This window comes from Apis dorsata, unplaced genomic scaffold (genome assembly GCF_000469605.1).
Source record: "Apis dorsata unplaced genomic scaffold, Apis dorsata 1.3 scaffold_298, whole genome shotgun sequence".
Classification (NCBI taxonomy): domain Eukaryota; kingdom Metazoa; phylum Arthropoda; class Insecta; order Hymenoptera; family Apidae; genus Apis; species Apis dorsata.
Window position 1 is genome coordinate 129,645 of NW_006263572.1, and position 2,209 is coordinate 131,853.

Here is a 2,209-nt window from a genome sequence, read left to right on the forward strand (position 1 = left end):
CCGTTTCAAATAGCTTTATATTTGAATTTATGGCTTTTTCCAATTTGGCTGATAATTAGTATAATAAACTTGGATGCAAAAGTAAATATTATTTTTTAGTAAAGTTACAAAATTATTATTTAATAAAGTTATATATATTAATTTTCTTTATTGTTTTTATAGTACAATAATTTAACAAATATTTATAAATTGATAGCTGTAACAATATTTTTGATACTTTCAATTTTTGAAAGTTTAAAATTATATTTGGGATATGCAGGAAATCTTATTGGAAAGGTAATTTATCTAATTTATTTATCATAGAATTTGATTTTTAGTATTTTATAATATAAAAAAATTATCAGATTCCAGAATTAACTAGTTGTTGGTTAATTTCAATATTGATACAACTTCCCCTAGAGATGTATCTTTTATTTGATTATTGGATTTTATTTCATTATAGTGAAATATTGGTCAATTCCTTTATGGTTTGCCTTCTTTTTATTGAAATTATTACAGGTATGATTGCTTTAAAAAATTTGGCAAATCATCATGCTAAAGTATTTTATTTAATGCATTTATACGGTATACGTACAAATGATGGACGGTAATTTATCTTCTAAAATAATTTTATAATTATATATAGAATAAGTACATTTACAAGTAATTTTTATATTAAAATACAAATGTTTTGATTTTTTGTTTTGTAAAAATTTCTAATCAATGCAATACCTAATACATATAAGTCTATTTAATTAATTATGTCTTATATCATGATTAGCTATCAAGATTATGAGTTCTATAAAATAACTGTATTACTGATACATTTTTTCGTAAACGTATTAAATATGTTTCTATATTGTTGATAACAATATCATTTTCAATATTTTGTTTATTGGTAAGTGCTTGTAAAAGTTGTAAACGTGTAGGAACCATACGTGAAAGTAGCTGTTAAAAAAAAATAAAAAATTAGTATAATTAACAAAAATAGATAGAAAAAAATGATAAAAACGATAATTGAATAATAATTTATAACTTATTATTGTTCAAAAAATTATCAATAATAAGAATATGTTATATATGTTTTAAATAAATGCTTACATCAAAAAGTTGTTGTGCCATCCAACCATGATATGGTTCTAAAGCTTCTTTATAAGATTTTTTTAAAAATGCAACTAGATCTTCTGTTGGTGTAGCTGTTTTAGCATCTTCTACAATTTTCTCGAAAAAAAGTAAAATCATGTGTAACGCTCTGTAATTGTTAAATTGAAATTTCGATTCAATCAATAAACATAGTAAATAAAAAAAAAAATGTATAAATTGAATTAAATTGAATGAAATAGAGAATTATATGTCTATATATTATAGAAAACTTGCACGAACCTTGTTAACCATAATAAAGCATCCGTTGCGATTAAATTAGTCTCGGTAGCTTTTTCAATTAAAATCATGTCTTGTAGAATTACATTTTTTTCTTTATTCGTTGCATATCTTGTTTCGAGTTTCTAGAATTATACTTGAATACTATGAATGAATTGTATATTATAATATATGATTACGTTTTATTATGTACATAAATATATATACTTACGTCAATGTTTCCATTAATATCATATTTAACTGGTGCGAATACTTTGCCAAGTTTTTCTGAAATATTTGTTTAATTTTTTATTTTTGTTCTTTATGTAGGTTATATGGCATTGACTATAAATATATGTAAACACATACATACCAACAATTCGCACAATGCCTCGTGCTGCATTCAAAAATTCAGCCGTTTTTATTTTATCGTCCTCTGCGATTTCTGGAAATAAAATTTCAATTTCATTAACAAGCACATCGTTGTCATCATTAGCACTCGAAAAATGTGCCATAATTTTACGATGATGATAAATTTCACATATAATTAAAAAACAATATGTATATATACATGTATATATATATATATATATATAGATATTTTTGTTTTGAAACGTTTTAATAGTGTTCTTTTATGCTTTATCGTTTATTTACTACGTTTTATCGATCGGTAGTTTGCAGCAATATTTTTGGTAAGTACATATGTTACTTTTTACGATATATGATACTATACATATACAATTTAAATACGATTTTGATATACTAAAATTTCAAAGAGTAATCAACAGCTTTTAAATATTCTATGAAATAGATAATATATCTTTTAATTTTTTAAATAAAATAAATTATAGATATATTAACATAAAATTAT

The 2,209-nt window shown here is 22.2% G+C and overlaps 2 protein-coding genes across 2 annotated transcripts; one reads left to right on the forward strand and one right to left on the reverse strand.

The window, feature by feature from the left end:
* Positions 1 to 3: 3 nt before the first annotated feature.
* LOC116185853 (transmembrane protein 17B-like) lies at positions 4 to 941 on the forward strand (the record flags this gene model as incomplete). The annotated part of the gene is made up of 3 exons (XM_031511272.1): positions 4 to 81; positions 163 to 276; positions 345 to 941. Coding segments are annotated over 3 exons (438 nt in total), but the record flags the coding sequence as incomplete, so codon positions are not given.
* On the reverse strand, positions 462 to 1,927 carry LOC102672620 (glycolipid transfer protein). Its single transcript, XM_006617338.2, has 5 exons — positions 1,712 to 1,927; positions 1,571 to 1,626; positions 1,363 to 1,484; positions 1,081 to 1,231; positions 462 to 927 (listed from the first exon to the last, which is right to left on the reverse strand). The coding sequence occupies exons 1-5, from the start codon at positions 1,851 to 1,853 to the stop codon at positions 757 to 759; spliced, it is 642 nt and encodes a 213-aa protein (XP_006617401.1). The 5' UTR covers positions 1,854 to 1,927; the 3' UTR covers positions 462 to 756.
* Positions 1,928 to 2,209: the final 282 nt, after the last annotated feature.

Bases quoted from the DNA above. Each gene is read 5' to 3' on its own strand.
- LOC102672620 (XM_006617338.2), bottom strand. From the start codon at position 1,853: ATGGCACATTTTTCGAGTGCTAATGATGACAACGATGTGCTTGTTAAT. The intron at 1,232-1,362 runs GTTCGTGCAAGT...TAACAATTACAG, and splicing joins GCTTTATTATGGTTAACAAG to AGCGTTACACATGATTTTAC. The intron at 928-1,080 runs GTAAGCATTTAT...TTTTTTTAACAG, and splicing joins TGGCACAACAACTTTTTGAT to CTACTTTCACGTATGGTTCC.